The sequence below is a fragment of the Chlorocebus sabaeus genome, chromosome 12 (assembly GCF_047675955.1).
Source record: "Chlorocebus sabaeus isolate Y175 chromosome 12, mChlSab1.0.hap1, whole genome shotgun sequence".
Classification (NCBI taxonomy): Eukaryota; Metazoa; Chordata; class Mammalia; order Primates; family Cercopithecidae; genus Chlorocebus; species Chlorocebus sabaeus.
In genome coordinates this window covers 68,061,892-68,079,388 of record NC_132915.1, presented here as the reverse complement: position 1 = coordinate 68,079,388, position 17,497 = coordinate 68,061,892, and the positions used below count along the sequence as shown (strand labels likewise).

Genomic DNA, 17,497 nt, shown 5'->3' with positions numbered 1-17,497 from the left:
TAATGTTAAAAACCAGAAAATTTAGCATGTAGGATTTCCTGTGTTTTTTTCCTGATTGCATCTGTGTGGCTGTTGAACATGTTTCTCCACACTCTGTGTGTGTAGTTACATACAAAGACTCGGTCAATATTGGGTTTCATTTTTTGGCAAAGCCACTTTATAAGTAGTGTTTCCTGTTGCTTCATATTAGCAGCACATAATGTCTGGTTATCTCTTTTAGTGATACTAAGATTGGTCAGTGGGTTCAGGTGTTGCCAACCCATCCATTACACCACTGAGTCTCAAACTTGAAGCTGGGGGGCTGGTTAAAGCAGAGCGGTGAGCCCTGCCCCCAGAATGCCTGATTCAGTAGGTCTGGGATAGGAGGCTTGAAAATTTGCAACTCTAAAAAGTTCCCTAGTGATATGGTTAATTGGGGACTACACTTTGAGAACTACTGCATCACATCCATGATGTATTTCTGTTATCCTCGCTCCTAATATGCACTGGAATCACATGGGAAGCTTAAGCAGTGCTGGCGTCTGGGTTCCCCACCCAGTAGTCTGATTTAAGTGATTCCAGTGTGCAAAGTTGCAAGCCCCTGCCCTGCATGTTAGCAGTCCCTCAAGGTCACACCATCTCATCTCTTCCTGCTCTTGGCCATTTTCCTAAGAGGTATGAACATGTGGAGAGCAGTGACTGAATTATTCATCTCTGACCCCTCCGAACCCTGCTCCTGACACAGCTTGGCGCAGAATAAGCACCAAGCCAATATCGGATGGAGATTGGAGATTGAATGAAATCCTCTTCACCTCTCTCCTTTTTTTTTTTTGAGACGGAGTCTCGCTATGTCGCGCAGGCTGGAGTGCAGTGGCCGGATCTCGGCTCACTGCAAGCTCCGCCTCCCGGGTTTATGCCATGCTCCTGCCTCAGCCTCCCGAGTAGCTGGGACTACAGGCGCCCGCCGCCTCGCCCGGCTAGTTTTTTTGTATTTTTTAGTAGAGACGGGGTTTCACCGTGTTAGCCAGGATGGTCTCGATCTCCCGACCTCGTGATCCGCCCGTCTCGGCCTCCCAAAGTGCTGGGATTACAGGTTTGAGCCACCGCGCCCGGCCTCACCTCTCTTTATAAAGCTTCCTGGATTATTCTGCTTTGAATTTTCTATTCTCTGGTTCAGTATGTTGGGCTCTTTAAGAAATAGATTCTAGAGTCTCCTCTCTTGCAGGCAACTTGACAAAGTCAGGGCTGCTAGGGATTTACCATAGGATTGTTATGTGTAAGCCAGGCACAGTGGCTCATGCCTGTAATGCCAGCACTTTGGGAGGCTGAGGTGTGAGGATCGCCTGAGGCCAGGTATTCAAGACCATCCTGGCAACAGAGTGAAACCCTGTCTTTACAAAAAAATTAGCCAAGCATAGTGGTAGATGCTTGTTCTTAGCTATTCAGGAGGCTGAAGCCATAGGATTGCGCGAGCCTGGGAGGTTGAGGCTGCAGTGAGCTGTGATCACACCTCTGCCCTCCAGCCTGGGCAGCAAAGTGAGGCCCTACCTCAAAAAAAAAAAAGAATTGTTACACACAGACCTTGGTGGTGGTGGTGGTGGGAGAGTGACCAACTTATCCCTGTTTGCCTAAGTAAGACTTCCCCCAGTTTAGCACTGTAAGTCCTGCATCCCTGGAACCCCTCCACAATCCCAGGCAAACCAAGACAGTTAGTTACCCTGCTTCTGTGGAGAGCGGCAAGGACCCTTCTTGCTTTGAAGGAGGGAGGAAAAATTACCCTGTGGGTTGAGACTCTTAGGTCCTAGCACCCTGGATCCCGCTGTATCACTTCAGACCTTGTTGCTGGCCAGTGCAAGGCAAAAGTTAAGACACCTTGTGCCAAGAGGTGGTGGTTTAAACCAGGGCCTGGCCTCAGATTCACAGAGGCCAGTTGTGAGTAAAACCCTTACAAAGGAGAAGTAGCTGAGCCTTGTATTTGTTTTCTTCCTGCCTGGTGAGAAAGGAAGGTGCTGTGGGAAATGGTTACCCAGATGCCCAGGTTGGCAGCAGGGTGGCCTCACCCTCCGTGGGCTTTGGCTTCAGAGCCAGATAGGCCTCCCGCAGTGGGTGGATCAGAGACCCCATAAGGATTCTGGATGACAAAAAAGAGCTTTCCCAGCAAGTCTGGGGCCAAGGCCAGGATCCAGATGAACTGTGACGGATAATAGTGGGTCAGGGATTGGAGTCCAGGTGAGGGAACCCCCATAATGAGATGTGGACTGTGTGAAATTCTCAGCCTTTGTAGAGCACCTTCACATAGAGCGGTCTTTATCCTGATTAATGGTGACCTCTTTTCGATTTTTTGAAGCAACTGGGTAACTTGTGGTTCTAATCTTCCCTAACTGTGGTTATGACATAAGTGTGGTGGTTCAGACCCTCTCACCAGGCACTTACAGGTGGCAGCTCACTGTGCCCACAAGTCAAATTTTAAGAGAGAGAAAAGATAAAACTTCAAATATTATATGTGAAACCACAAATTTACAAAGGGGAACTGGTAGCCAGCAATGCCTACCCATCCTGTTCAAAGACCAAATCAGGTCATTTCATTCTTTCCTTAAAGCCACAAACAATATAATTAATGAATAATCTATTATAATGGTTTGCACCACACCCAGTTTGGGTTCAGTTTCAGCCACCCTGCAGCTAACCCTTGTCCTGCAATGAGTTTAGGGCTGGGCAAGGAAGAGGGGCCTTTGGAACAGGCAGGAAACTCTCTCTGTCTCTTTCTATCTCTCTCTCTCTCTCGCTCTCTCTCTCACACACACACACGCATACCCCACATGTATGTCACAGAGGAGCTCATTGCATAGCAGGAAGCGGGGTCTCTGAACTAGTCCTCAGACTACTTCCCACCTGCACTGCTCATCATAACTTGACTTCAGTCTAGTCACTTCCCTTGCACCTCAGTTTTCCCATCATCAAATGGGGAAAATAATCCCCACCTACCTTGCAGGAGAGTTGTGAGCCACTGTCAGGCATTAAGAAATAAACTCAAGGCCGGGCACAATGGCTCACGCCAGCAATCTCAGCACTTTGGGAGGCAAAGGTGGGTGGATCACCTGAGGTCAGGAGTTTGAGACCAGCCTGGGCAACTTGGCAAAACCTTGTCTCGACTAAAAATACAAAAATTAGCTGGGCACAGTGGTACGCACCTGTAATCCCAGCTACTCTGGAGGCTGAGGCAGGAGAATTGCTCAAACCCAGGAGGCGGAGGTTGCAGTGAGCCGAGATAGCTCCACTGCACACTCCAGCCTGGGCAAACAGAGCCAGACTCCTTCTCAAAGAAAAAAAAAAAAGAAATAAACTCAGTGCGAGCAAAACCCAGAGACAAATCGTTTTTGGGAGTGGGGAATTCACAGGCCTCGGAGCCTAATCCCATGGCATCAGGCCCACCAAGCCTGCATGGGATTGCAGCAGCAGAATGGATGCTACCTCCTGCCTTGTGCCCCAGCAGTCTGTCCCAGAGTGCCACACCTGAGAAGGCCTGCTGTGGCTTTGATGTGGGCCCAGCCAGATGGAATGGGGCAGGATAGGACCAGTGGCCTGGGATAGACCTGGCTTGAATAGGCTGTTCTGGCCCAGCCTGTGGGTGAAGGGCCCGCTACAGTACTTACTTGTAGACAAGTGCCTGCTTGTAGGGAAAATGAAACTCCTGTTCTCTGAATTGCTGAATCATTAAAATCATGCATGCACTGATACACGCATGCGCTCATGCACGTGTATATACACAGCCTCAGGTAAGCATCCAAACGGATGCACATGTGCATGCACACCCACAAGAGGACACCGGCAGTCATGAACATCCCGATGAATGCAGTTCTTGTGCACACACAGTACGCACACAGGCCAGCACGCATGCACAAGCTTCACCCGTGCACATACGCATACACTTCCATACCACACACAAAGGGAGAGGTAGCTGGCTTTGCTAGCGGCTGCCCCACCCCCTGCTTGTGTAATTTCCCTTCGTGGCAGCAGGTCTGGAAGAATCTTAGCAGTGCAAATTAAGAGTTAGGGTGGGGAGAGGACTGGGGGTTGGGCAGAAGAGCATTGATGTTCACGCTCCTTTGCTGTCAGCTGGCTTCATCCACGGGGAAGTGGGGCACCTTTCCAAAGGGGTCTAGCTAGCTTCCTGGGCCTCCTTTTCCTTCTCTGTAGAGTCGGAGTGGTCGTGATCATGACAGTTCCTCTTAGGGGCAGAGGTGAGATCCAGGGCTGTGATGGGTCTGAAAGAGCTATTATCATCATGGGTTTTGTCTGTGAGGACCTGGAGCTGCAGGCTCAAAAGCTGCAGGCTTGAGACAGCTGAGTTCAGCCCCCAGGCCTGCTGTTCACTAGCTGTGTGACTGGGTTACTGGCCTCAACACCTACATCTGAACCGGGGAGCAAGGTAGCACCCACTTGCTCTATTCATGCATGGAAAGCATTTGGAATGGCACCTGGCAGTTTGTAAGCACTCAAAAACCGTGACTTTTTATTGCCACAGAGGTGACTGTGAGCTTGAGAGGTGTTGCCCAGGCCTTTCACAGCCTCCTCACTCCTCCTGGATGGGGAGTGGCTCTCAGGAGTTGGGCCAGACCCCAGGTACCCCCTACAGGTGCACAGACAGGCTGTGGAGGGAGAGAGCTCAGAGGGTCCAGAGGGGCCAGGGCTGTTGTTAATGTAAGGTCGTGTCGATTTCAGCGACTACCCCAGGCCCGCCACGTGCACTCAGGCACCACATTTGGTTGATCCCACCTCATTGGTATTTCAGTAACATCGTCTCCCCACCATCCTGCCCACGTCACTGCCCTACTTCAGCCCAGGTGACCATTGCCTCTCACCTGCTCTAACCTTTCCTCTGCTTAGTAGTCAGAGGAAAATCTGAAAATTAAATCTGTTCCTCTATCTCCCCTGCTTTATTTATTATAATTATTATTATTTTTAAGACAGTGTCACTCTGTTCCCTAGGATGGAGTGCAGTGGTGCTCACTGCAACCTCTGCCTCCCAGGTTCAAGTGATTCTCCTGCCTCAGCCTCCAGAGTAGCTGGGACTACAGGCACGCACTGCCACACCCGTCTAATTTTTGTATTTTCAGTAGAGACGGGGTTTCACCATGTTGGCCAGGCTGGTCTCAAACTCCTGACCTCAAGTGATCCACCTGCCTCAGCCTCCCGAAGTGCTGGGATTACAGGTGTGAGCCAACACGCCCAGCCTCTCCGCTGCTTTAATTTCTCCAGTAGCTCCCCACTGCCCTCAGAGTTCGGGTACCTGAGACGATCTGGGTCCTGCCTCCTTCTCTGTGGCCATTCCAAGCACAGGCAGCCACTTGCCATCTCCATGGGCCAGACTTGCATAGGCTGTATGAGTCAGGATGGGTTGCTGTGCTCCGTGACAAAGAACCCCTTATCTCACGGTTCACTCTACAAGTGTATTTCTCTGTTGCACTGTAAGTCAGTAGAAGAAAATGCTCTGCTACACACGCTTCCTGAGGGACCAACCACCTTATGACCGCACCATCTGAAACGTGTACCCTTCTCATCCCTTCGGCCAAGGATGAGAGTCCTCGAGGGTCACAGGCAGGTTTCATGTGCTTTGGCCTGGAAGTGACACACATCACTGCCTCCCATGATCCATTGTCTAATGGGTCATGGGAGGCAGTGGTATGTGCTAGGGCTGCCTGACTGCAAGGGGCCTGGACATGAGGGGAGCAATGGGATGTCTGGTGAGCATCACCAGCTGCCACAGACAGGTGCACTCCCGCCACCCCCAGCCATTGCTCAAGGTGAGGCAGGGCTGGGGGGCCTGGAGCGGAGCCTGCTGATTTGCTCCTCGCTTTCCCACCCCCAGCCCAGGCCCAAGGCGGCTCCTCCACTGCCACCAAGTTGCCAAGACCCTAGGGAGGTCATTTGTCCTTGTTGTTCCTTTCCAAGGGGACCCCCAGTACCCATATCTGTCAAAACTCACTATAGGGAAAAGATGTGCTGCTCCTTAGCAACTTGTGGCTTTTATCTTATAGACATCAAATAAATCCCTTTCTGATTCTGTTTTCCTTGTTGAATTGGCCACTAGGAAGCTCAGACCCAAATCTAAGGTCTACCTCCTCTGTGTGGTGGACCTGGCAGCACACCTAGCTTAAATCCTCCTGCATTTCAGGTGATCTCTTTTTACCTGCGTTTTCCTTGTGTCCCTATTTTTTCTCTTGTAGCTTTTTCATTTCCTTCTATCTTGTGTTCTATTTCTGTGAGTCTTCTTAAATCCTTTCTGGAATCACATGGGCATTAATTAGTCAGTCCATCCCTACATTCTGTGCAGCTTCCTGTAGCTCTGGCAAGAGCAGCCCCGGTTTAGGGCAAAGCTCCCGAAAGGAGAGTTGGAATTTCTGAGCTTTGCGGGATACACAAGCCCCTGCAAGGTTGACCTGCTACCTGGTTCTGTCTAAAGGGCTTGCCTCAGGGGTCAGGCCCTGATCGCTGTGACCTGCCTGAGGTCACACAGTGTAATCTCCTGCTGAGGACCTGAGCGCAGAGAAGAGCCTCATGGGTCAGCTGTGTGGGCGGGGTGAGCACCTTCTTTGTCTCGACCAGTGTGGGCCCAGCCAAACCTGCCTTCCCACAAGTAGGGAAGGTGGGGGCCCAAGGGAGGTAGACACTGTGCTGGATACTCCTGGAGCAGAGCCTTCTCCGAGGAAGCTCCAAGCCAGCAGAGAAAATGAGAACTGGCCCTGAACCCCAAATCAGGCTAGACAGTGTCATGGGCTAAGGGCAAGGGGAGAGATGGCTATCAGGGAACAGAGGAGAGCAAGATCTCTGCTACTTGGGGTATCAAGGAGGACTCTCTGGAGGAAGTGGCTTGGGAGCTAGGGAAGGGGTGGATTGGGATTTGTGGAGATGGGAACAGGAGGTAGGGGGATTGGAAAGGCAAGCCAAGCAGCAGGAGAAGGAAGGGCAGAGCCAGAGGGCTGGAGATGCAAGAGCAGGTGCTGAGGAAGCTGGAAGGTGCCGTTTAGAAGAGCTAGAAGAAATGAATCTTGGAATATGGAATGAGACCCCAGTCAGAGGTCTTGAATGCCAGGCCAAAGGATTTGGCCTTGATCCTGTAGGGCAGCAATGAATGGGGAGCATCAAAGGGTGATGTGAGGCCAGGGGCAGTGGCTCACATCTTTAATCCCAACCTTTGAGAGGTAGCTACAGGAGAATTGCTTGAGATCAGGAGGTTGAGACCAGCCTGGGCAACATGGCAAGAAAAAAATTTTTTTTTAGTTAGCCAGGTATGGTGGCATGTACCTGTAGTCCTAGCTACTTGGGAGGCTGAGGCAGGAGGATCCTTGAGGTCAGGAGTTTGAGGCTGCAGCGAGCTATGATCACACCACTGCTCTCCAGCCTGGGTGACAGAGCGAGATCCTTCCTCAAAAATAATAATGAATCAAGGGTGATATGAGGTGGGGGTGGGGTGGGCAGGGCTTGGTATTCAGAAGGGTCCTTCTGGCCAAGAGGAGGCCCCCTGGTGTTATGGGTATGGGCTTGGCCACGGAAGAGGACTAGACCCTCTCACAGGCCACTCGTGATCTGGCTCTCCTCGCCCCTGTCTTTTATTCTTTTCATTCACATTACCCAATATACATGGTATGTGTGTGTGCGTGTGTGTGTGTTTTCTTCTTTTAAATTTCTCTTTGATAATCTTACTAAACCACGTGTGGTTTCCCCAAACTGTTCTGTCTGCCTAAGACACCTTCCCCCAGCTCTCCCTCATCCTGCCTACGTGACCAACTCCTACTCATCCTCCAAGTCACAGCTTAGTTGTCACTTCCTCTGAGAAGCCCTCCCTGACTGTCATGTGCAAATCTGTGTTATTACACATAGTACGGTGGGTCCTAGCGGCCCAGACTCTCCTAGTAGCCTCACCCAGAGGACTCTTCCCTCCTGTAAAGGCTGGGCTCAGGCCTATTGTTTCCAAACTACCTGCTACCTGGCACAGGGCCTAGACACACGTGATGCTCGGTAAATATTGAGTGAACAAATATAAGGCTGGACCAGGAGCAAAGCAAGCTGAAGACGCCCAGATGATACTAGTGGTTGTGATTGCCACTGTTGATCAAGTATCTGCCATGTGCCAAGGGGTCTAAATACATCATCTAACTTAATCCTTATGACAAGGCTATGAGACAGATACTTTTTTCAATCTCTCTCTCTTTTATTTTTTTTAGAGACAGGGTCTCGCTGTGTTGCCCAGGCTAGTTTTGAACTCCTGGGCTCAAACAATCCTCCTGCTTCGGCCTCCCAAAATTCTGGGATTACAGGCATGAGCCACCATGCCTAGCTGAGACAGATACTTTTGTGACCTCATTTTACAGATAGAGAAACTGAGACTCCAGAGGTGAAGTCACTTGCCATCCAGCTGATAAGAGACAGAGCTGGGATTGAAACCCAGGCAGGCTGGCTCCAGAGAGCGCAGTGGTACCTACTTAGTTGGGCTGAGGGTGCTGAGCTATCTGGTGAGATGGCAGATGGGGGTCAATGTGGTGGATTCTCTCTGTGGTTTTTCTGCCTTTTTACATTCACACTCAAAGGGATGAAAAGCCTTAACACATCAGCAAGCAGGTCAGTGATAGCTATACATCATCCCATCTTATCTCACCAGGTCTATAGAAATAACAGTAATTAGAGTATTTTCACTTGGTCACCCTTCACAGTGCATCACTGTCCACGTTGAACTGACCACTGTCCTGCTTGTATCCTCTTATGTACTCTTAAGACGAGAGCTCCGTGTGTCCCATGATCCGGGCAGGGAGCCTCATACCCTTTGTCCCATTTGTCTCTTGCAGATGTCATGGCACCCCCAGTACCGGAGCTCCAAGTTCCGTCATGTCTTTGGCAAACCAGCCAGCAAGGAGAACTGCTATGACTCCGTGCCTATCACCCGCAGCGTTCACGACAACCACTTCTGTGCCGTGAACCCCCACTTCATTGCAGTTGTGACTGAGTGTGCTGGTGGAGGGGCCTTCCTTGTCATCCCCCTGCACCAGGTAAGGACACCCCCAGGCCCAAACAGCTCTCTGGAGGCAGTGCAGGACAGAGGGAAAGGGGAAAGAGCCTAGCTTTCTAGAAAGTCCTAACCCTGCCCATTACTAGCTGTGTGACCTTGAGTAAGTCATTTCATCTCTTTGAGCCTTGGTTTCCTCACTGGGAAAAATACATCTGTCCTGAATTTTAGCCTCTAGCAGTTGGCCTAGCTACTCCTAGCACCTCTCCTCTTCTCTACAAAATAATTCTGCAAATTAATTTCCTCCTGAATAAAATATAATTTTTTAATGCTTTACTGGGATTACAGGAAATTGAGAAAGTCTCCAAAGCCACCTTCCCCACCAAAGAAAGGGAAACAAACATTGAGTCAAAACTAGCTAGGAGAGGCAAACAGTAAGCAAGCAGGAAGAACAGGCTTGTCCTGAGGGCAAGAGTTGCTAGTATAGGTTGGACAATATAAAATTGTGGATATTCAACTGGTTTTGACCCCAAAAAAGCAACAGTTTCACATAGGTCAATCTAATAGCAAGTCCATTCAGGATGCCAACCCTAAGTCTCTACCTTAAGGCAGAACACCTGAAGGGGCTAGAGGGATCCCAGCTTAGTAGTGCCACTGGCTCACAGCAGAAACCGACATGAAACCTCTCCAGAGGAAAGGATCCACAACATGGACATGATCCCCACAGATTAAACACAGGGAAATGTGAATTCACAAAGATCACAAAACATGTACACCACCATAAGTGAGAGTCAGTTGAAACAACAAATAGCAGACTTAGACCCCCAGAGGACTTCAGAAGTTAAAAGATTATACAGGATTAGAATCTCATAGACCAGGTTTCCTGAACACAATGCAATTGAGTTAGAAATCAATAACAAAAGATAAATCTTACATTCCCATTCATTTGGAAACTTAAAAACATATTTCTAAATAATTTATAGGCCAAAAACAAAATCCAAATGAAAATTTAAAAATCCTTGGAACTGATAAAATGAAATATATCACAACACTTACGAGATGTAGGGAAAGCGGGGCTTCAAGGGAAATCTATAGCACAAATGCTTATATTAGAAAAGAAGAAAGCCTAAAAAGTCATGACTAAACATTCCATCTAAGAAGTTAGAGGCGGGTACGGTGGCTCACACCTGTAATCCCAGCACTTTGGAAGGGCAAGACCAGGGGATTACTTGAGCCCAAGTGTTTGAGACCAGCCTGGGCAACATGGTGAAACCCCATCTGTACAAAAAATACAAAAATTAACTGGGCATCGGGGCATTTGCCTGTGGTCCCAGCTACTCGGGAGGCTGAGGTAAGATCACCTGAGCCCAGGGAGGTTGTGAGCCATGATTACAACACTGTACTCCAGCCTGGGCAACAGAGTGAGACCGTGTCTAAAAAAAAAAAAAAAAAAAAAAAAAAAAAAAAAAGTCAAAGAGCAGCAGAATAAACCCAAAGAAAGTTTGAGGAAGGAGATAATAAAAAGCAGAAATCATGGAAGGGAATATAAGGATATATTACAGAAGATCAAAAGGTCCAAAAGTTTGTTGATAGACAAGCCCCTGCAGAGACTGGCCAACAATAAAAGAGAATGGGTACAAAAAGCATCAGGAATGAGAAGCCGGGCGCGGTGGCTCAAGCCTGTAATCCCAGCACTTTGGGAGGCCGAGACGGGCGGATCACGAGGTCAGGAGATCGAGACCATCCTGGCTAACATGGTGAAACCCCGTCTCTACTAAAAATACAAAAAAAATAAGCCGGGTGAGGTGGCGGGCGCCTGTAGTCCCAGCTGCTCGGGAGGCTGAGGCAGGAGAATTGCGCGAACCCGGGAGGCGGAGCTTGCAGTGAGCAGAGAGCGGGCCACTGCACTCCAGCCTGGGTGACAGAGCGAGACTCCGTCTCAAAAAAAAAAAAAGGAATGAGAAAAACAGTATCACAGCAGAACTTCGAAATCTAATAAGACATGAATACAAGCAACTGTATGCCAATAAATTTGAGAACATTAACAATATGGGCAAACTCCTTAAAAAATACAATTTGTCAATACTGATTCATGTAGAAATAGAAAGCCTGAATAGTCCTTTAAAGGAATAGTCCTTTAAGTACTTTAAAAATTGAGCAATAGGCCAGGCACGGTGGCTCATGCCTTTAGTCCCAGCACATTGGGAGGCCGAGGCTGGCAGATCATGAGGTCAGGAGTTCGAGACCAGCCTAGCCAACATGGTGAAACCCCGTCTCTACTAAAAATACAAAAATTAGCCATGCACAGTGGCAGGCACCTGTAATCCTAACTACTCAGGAGGCTGAGGCCAGAGAGCTTCTTGAATACAGGAGGCAGAGGTTACAGAGAGCGGAGATCATGCCACTGCACTGCACTCCAGCCTGGGCAACAGAGCCAGACTCCATCTCAAAAACAAAAACAAACAAACAAACAAACAAAAATTTAGCAATAAAAATTTCCCTTAAAGAAAATAGCAAAAGGAAAGGCAAGCTATAGAGTGGAAAAGTATATAATAAACATGACAAAAGACTCATTTCTTGAATGTATAAAATGTAGCCAAAAATCCACAAAACACTGAACCAGCACTTCACAGCAAAGAAAATCCAAATGGCTAATAAGCGTTTGAAAAACTACTCAACCTCATTAGTAAACTAGTACAATACCACTACACATCAGATTGTCAAAAATGTCTAACACTAGTAAATGACAGCAAGTATACAGAGTTGTGTAAACTATCAGACACTTCTGAAGGGAGTGTAAACTGGCACACCTGTTTTGGAAAGAAGAAGAAAATGCATATATCTGTGACCCAGAAATACCACCCGTAGGTTTATACCACGCAGTGTGCACCACTGGAGCTTCTGTGCACCAGAACAAAAGCATGAGAATGTGCAGAGTAGCATTGTTCATATTACTGCAAAACTGGGAAAACCTGTATGTCCAAGAATTTCATAAATAAATTATGGCATATCCATACTAGTGAATATACGAAACCATGAAAAGGAGTAAAGTGTAGTTATATACAACAACATGGTTGAGTCAGAAAGATAAGGTTGAGTGAAATCAGCCAAACAAATTTTAAACTATATCATTTAATTAACCTTAAATTAAAAACAGCTTACCCCAAACCGTATTTTAACAGTTGCATAATTACATAGTAAAATTTTAAAGAAAAACAAAGAAGAGACTACGGTGAAAAACAGAATAGCAGTTACCCCTGGGGGATGGAGAGGGTTACGATTGGAAAGCATCTCATGGGAGACCTCCTATGTGCTGGTAATGGTTCATGTCTTGGCCTGGGAGGGTAGCAATTATGGGTAATTTATTTTCCAGTAATTTGTTAAGCTGGTAATTTTCATTCTTTACACTTTTTGCATGTTGCTTATGTTTTACATATATATATATATATACACACACACACACACACATACACACACACACATATATACACATATACACACACACAAACACATAAGAAAGACTCCAGGCCTAGAGGGTTTTACAGACAAATCCTACAAAACTTTCAAGGAACGATTCTAATCTTTTACAAACATTTCCATGAATAAAAAAGATGAACAACTTCTTTCCTCATTCTGTGAGGCCACTGCAACCTTGATACCAAAACTAGGCAAGGAGGACAGAATAAGAAAGAAAAAAATATTGATAAATCTCACTCATGAAGATGGATGCCATAATATACTAGCAAATTACAGTAAATAACAAAAGATACATTTGGACCAAGTTGGATTTATTCCAGAAACTAAAGGTGGTTTAATATTAGTAAACCTATAAAGGTAAATCATCATACTAGCAAGTGAAAGAGGAAAAACCATATGATCATGTCCATAAATGGAGAAAAAGTGTTGATAAAGCCCAATACCCAGGCATGAGAAAAACTCAGCAGCAACAAAAAGAAAATTAGCAAATGAGGGATAAGAGAGAATTTCACTAACCTATAGCAAACAGCATTTTAAAACCTTTTTATCTTGAAACAATTTCAAGCCTACAGAAGATTTGCAAATAAAATTGAACTAATTCCTGAGTAAGCTTCACCTGGTTTACTGGTTTTAACGTTTTGCCTCTCGGGGTGTGTGTGTGTGTGTGTGTGTGTGTGTGTGTGTGTGTGTGTGTATGTTTGGAAACAGAGAAGTTATAGACATATAACCTGCGCAGCATAGCAAGACCCCATCTCTTAAAAAATTGTTTTTTAGTTAGCTGGGCACAGTAGTACACACCTCTAGTCCCAGCTACTCGAGAGGCTGAAGCAGGATAATTCCTTGAGCCCAGGAATTTGAGGTTGCAGTAGCTATGAAAGCACCACTGCACCCCAGCCTGGGTGACAGAGTAAGACCTCAGCTCTTAAAAAAAAAAAAAAAAAAAAAAAGTTATCGGCCAGACGTGCACTGGCTCACACCTGTAATCCCATCACTTTGGGAGGCTGAGACAGGCAGACCACTTGAAGTTAGGAGTTCGACATCAGCCTGGCCAACATGGTGAAAACCCATCTCTACTAAAAATACAAAAAATTAGCCAGGTGTGCTAGTGGGTGCCTGTAATCCCAGCTATTTAGGAGGGTGAGGCAGGATAATCACTTGAACCCGGGAGGTGGAGGTTGCAGTGAGTTGAGATCGCGCCGTTGCACTCCAGTCTGGGTGACAGAGCAAAACTCTGTCTCAAAAAAACAAAAAAAGAGAAAAAGTTATAGAGATGACCCTTTACCCCCAAATACTGTACTTCGGTCTGTATCTTCTAAGAACGAGAATATTCTCTTACATAACCACATTCTAGAAATTTGACATTGATACAATGCTGATTATGATATACAACCCAAATTCAAATTATATCAGTTGTCCCAGTAATGACCTTTATCGTAGCTTTTTTTTCTGATCTAGAATCCAATTCAGGACCATGCATTAATTGTCATCTCTTAGCCTTCCTTATTTCATGATATTAACATTTTTCAGGAGTAAAGGTCAGTTGTTCAGTAGAATGTTTCTAAATTTGGACTTACCAAATTGTTTCCTCGTGATTAGAATCATTTATGTATTTTTGGCAAGAATATTGCATGAGTGGTGCTATATCATTTTTAGATCATTACATCATGGGACACATGATGTCAGTTTGTCACATTATTCATACTATTAACTTGACTTATTTGTTAAATAGTGCAAATATCATTCATAAAGGGGAAATGTTAGAAGCATCTACAGACCAGGCAGGGTGGCCAACACCTATGGGCCCAGCACTTTGAGAGGCCAAGGTGGGCGGATCTCTTGAGCCCAGGAGTTTGAGACCAGCAACATAGTGAAACCCCATCTCTACAAAAAATGCAAAAATTAACGAGGCATAGTGGCGCATGCCTGTAGTCCCAGCTACTCAGCAGGCTGAGGCAGGAGGCTCCCTGGAACCCAGGAGTTCGAGGCTTCATTGAGCCCTGAACGTGCCACTGCACTCCAGCCTAGGTGACAAAGCGAGACCCTGTCTCAACATAAATAAACAAAATAAAATAAAATCAGGAATAAGATAAAAGGTCATGTCCTGCACAGTAAGACTAGGAAGATGTAACTTGTCAATACTGATTCAAGTAGAAACACAAAGCCTGAATAGTCCTGTAACTACCACACACTGAGCAATAAAAATTTCCCTTAAAGAAAAGACAAAAGGGCCGGGCGCGGTGGCTCACGCCTGTAATCCCAGCACTTTGGGAGGCCGAGGCGGGCGGATCACAAGGTCAGGAGATCCAGACCATGGTAAAACCCCCTCTCTACTAAAAATACAAAAAATTAGCCGGGCGAGGTGACGGGCGCCTGTAGTCCCAGTTACTCAGGAGGCTGAGGCAGGAGAATGGCGTGAGCCCGGGAGGCGGAGCCGAAATCACGCCACTGCACTCCAGCCTGGGCGACAGAGCGAGACTCCGTCTCAAAAAAAAAAAAAAAAAAAAAAAGACAAGAAGAACAGCAAAAGAGGCCGGGTACGGCGGCTCATGCATGTAATCTCAGCACTTTGGAAGGCCGAGGCGGATGGATCACCTGAGGTCAGGAGTTTGAGACCAGCCTGGCCAGCACCGTGAAACCCCGTCTCTACTAAAAATTTAAAAAATTAGCCAGGCGTGGTGGTGCATGCCTGTAATCCCAGAGGCAGGAGAATTGCTTGAACCCAGGCGGCGGAGGTTGCAGTGACCCGAGATCGCGCCATTGCACTCCAGCCTGGGCGACAGAGCAAAATTCCGTCTCAAAAAAAAAAAAAAAAAGGAAAAAAAGATGGCAAAAGAAAAACAAGTTGAAAGTTTTAGGATGGAAAAGGAAGAAATAAAACTCCTATTATTTACGTATATAATTGTCTACATAGAACTCAGAAGAACATGTAGTCAAATTATTAGAAAAATAAGAGTATTTAGAAGGTAGTACATACAAGAATCAGAACACAAAAATGAATTACATGTGTACATACTGGGAATATTTAGATGATATAACTAAACATTTGCAATAGAATAAAAGAAGATTGGATACCTAGGAATAAACAAGCAACACCTAGAAGGAAAATGATAGAACATTGTTAAAAGACTAATAAAGATGACCTCAATAAATGGAAATATTTACTATATTCATAGACAGACACTTTTACTTCCTCCCTCAAATTCCCACAGCATTCTCTTTTATTAGGACATATTCCAAGCCTATTTTTTCCTTAGACCCATGCCCTGACTACTTTGAATTAGAGTCATTTGTGTTTTTCTGCTAGTACCTCCTAATGTAGTTGGGTGCATAATTGTTGCTCATAAATTTTCATTGACTCCACAAATTATCTAATGGTTGTTCATCCAGATAACTAGGGAGGGCATAAATGGCCAAGGGAAGGGCACAAGCAAAGGCATGGAGGTGCAACTGTATATAGAATGCTCAGGAAGCAATGCAGAGAACAGCTGTCCGGCCAGAACAAATAAACAATCTGTGAAGGAGAAGAAGGGGAGTACCCTGAGGAAGTGGACTGGGGCCAGCTTCAAGTTTAGAGACTTGAATGCTGGGGTGAGGCGTGTGACCTGTATCCTAAAGAGCGAGAGAATGTTTCAAGCTGGGGAGGGACAAGTGCAAAATGGGATTTGTAGAAAGACATAAAAGGGTAAAAATGGGAAGGACCCCTATAGATGGCCCATGTTGCTACTTGTTTCTTCCAAGCTCTGCATGCTTGTAAAAGATTATGTCCACCAAACAAACTGCATTCTTAATTAATTCAATAATTAGTTGGTTTTCCTGACTTTTATTACTCAAACTCTCAGAACTGTCACTGTTTCTAACTTGCATGAACTGCTCAGTGTAAATGGGTACTAACAACTGATATAAAGAAAACGTGATAGAGTGTGACGTGGATGGGGAGCGGGGACCTAGTTTAGGCAGGATGGTCCGGGAAGGCATTCCTGGGAAGGTGACCTTTGAGCAGAGAGCCACTTGAGGCTCTAGAGGGAGAGTATGCTGGCAGAACAAATAGAGCATGCAAAGGCCCTGAGTGGGAATGGGTTTGGTGTGTCTGTGCATTGTCAGCACGTCGGCAAGAGTGGTGGGAGGAGGTGAGGTCAGACTGGGGAGTAGGGCCTGGACTGTGAAGGCGTCGTAAGCCCAGGCAAGAGTCTGGACTCTATCCTGTGTCCAGTGGGAAGCCACTGGAGGGTTGAAACTCACTTGTTGGCTGGGCGCAGTGGCTCACCCCTGTAATCTCAGCACTTTGGGAGGCTGAGGCAGGCAGATCATGAGGTCAGGAGTTCGAGACCACCCTGGCCAACATGGTGAAACCCTGTCTCTACTAAAAATACAAAAAATTAGTTGGGCATGGTGGCAGCCGCCTGTAATCCCAACTATTTGGGAGGCTGAGGCAAGAGAATTGCTTGAACCCAGGAGGTGGAGGTTGCAGTGAGTCGAGATTGTGCCACTGCACTCCATCCAGCCCAGACAACGTGCGAGACTCTGTCTCAAAAAAAAAAAAAAAGAAACTCACTTGTCCTGCACAGCCTGGTCCTAGGTAAAATGTGTCATTCTCTTTGGGCTTTTTGAAATATCATAAATAGCTCAAAGACACGTGTTAATCGCTGTCATCACAGACTCCTAGGAATCCAGACCCAGCAGGAGCTGTGATACAGTCTGGATGTTTGTCCCTCCAATTCTCATGTGGAAATGTGATCCCCAGTGTTGGAGGTGGGGCCTGATGGGAGGTGTCTGGGTCATGGGGGCAGCTCATGAATGGCTTGGCGCCCTCCTTGTGATAATGAGTTCACCTAAGATCTGACTGTTGAAAAGAGTCTGGGACACCTCCCCGCCGCCTGCTTTCTCCCTCTCTTGCCATGCGGCACACCTGATCCCCCCTTCATCATCTGCATGATTGGAAGCTCCCTGCAGTCCTCGCCAGAAGCAGATGCTGATGCCGGGCTTCTTTTGCCACCTGCAGAACTGTGAGCCAAACAAACCTCTTTTCTTCATACATACCCA

The 17,497-nt window shown here is 46.7% G+C and overlaps 1 protein-coding gene across 1 annotated transcript in view; it reads left to right on the top strand.

Annotated features, from left to right (window-relative positions):
* Positions 1 to 17,497, top strand: part of CORO2A (coronin 2A) — a 67,910-nt gene that overhangs the window by 26,444 nt on the left and 23,969 nt on the right. Inside the window, exon 2 of the mRNA XM_007968618.3 lies at positions 8,823 to 9,023. Within this exon, the coding sequence (XP_007966809.1) occupies positions 8,823 to 9,023 (201 nt within the window). The remainder of the gene's footprint in view (positions 1 to 8,822; positions 9,024 to 17,497) is intronic.